Source organism: Chaetura pelagica, unplaced genomic scaffold (assembly GCF_000747805.2).
Source record: "Chaetura pelagica isolate M959 unplaced genomic scaffold, ChaPel_1.0 scaffold49, whole genome shotgun sequence".
NCBI classification, from domain to species: Eukaryota; Metazoa; Chordata; class Aves; order Apodiformes; family Apodidae; genus Chaetura; species Chaetura pelagica.
In genome coordinates this window covers 161,246-162,103 of record NW_009970715.1, presented here as the reverse complement: position 1 = coordinate 162,103, position 858 = coordinate 161,246, and the positions used below count along the sequence as shown (strand labels likewise).

The window sequence follows — 858 nt, the reverse complement described above, 5'->3', positions numbered from 1 at the left end:
GGGCGGTGCCCGTGCTTGGTCCGATCCGGTGTGAGAGACCGGGAACTGCGGGCACCGTGTCGGTTCCTCCGGGGGGACGGAGGGTCCGTCCTGGAGTGGGTCCGTGGAGAGGGGGACGCTGAGCCTGACCTCTGGCAAGGGGGGGAGAGAGAGAGAGGAGAGAGAAAGAGAGAAAAGGGAAGGGGGGGAAAGGTGGAGGAAAAGGGGAGGAAGAAGAGAAGAAAGAAGGAGAGAGAAGGGGATGTTACCGGGGGGGCAGGGGGGCCCGGCTGCGCGGTTCAACAACGCACATCGCATTTTCAAGGCAGGCTACACAGACCCTACCCTGCCCCTGCCTCTCAACAACGTGGGTCATGCAAAACCTCCGCATGCAGGACGGCAAAAAAAAATGGTCAGCTCAAATCAAGGGGTGTTTTGGATGTTCAAAGAAACGAAACGAAACGACACGACAAAGAAAGGAAGGAAGCAAAAAAAATAATAATAATAACACCGACCCAAAGGAAGGGGTGGGAAAGAAATGAAAAGTAAGTTGGGAAATCTTCCCCAGCCCCCCAGATTGTCTGGGAGGGGTTGGGGGGAAGAAATAAGGTCCTTGATCCCCCCCAAAAATAAAGAGCAGCTGGAGAGGGGATCAGGGAAACTCGGCCCTCACCCCCAGCAGGAGAGGGGAAGGGAAAGGGGGTAAAACCCAAAGGAAGAAAGAAAAGTGTGGGGGGGAGAAAAGGTGAGAGGAGGGGAAATGGGGGAGAGAAAATCAGGCTGAGCTGAGGGGAAAGGGGTGGGAGCCCAGAGGGCTGGGGGTGATGGGGGGGCTGGTCACACAGGGACATGCAGAGATGTTGGGGTGTGGGCTGAGGG

At 56.8% G+C, this 858-nt stretch overlaps 1 protein-coding gene across 1 annotated transcript in view; it reads right to left on the bottom strand.

Annotated features, from left to right (window-relative positions):
- SRRM3 (serine/arginine repetitive matrix 3) overlaps positions 1-858 on the bottom strand; it is a 20,164-nt gene that overhangs the window by 2,728 nt on the left and 16,578 nt on the right. The window contains exon 8 of the mRNA XM_010006041.1: positions 10-129. Coding sequence (XP_010004343.1) covers positions 10-129 — 120 coding nt within the window. The remainder of the gene's footprint in view (positions 1-9; positions 130-858) is intronic.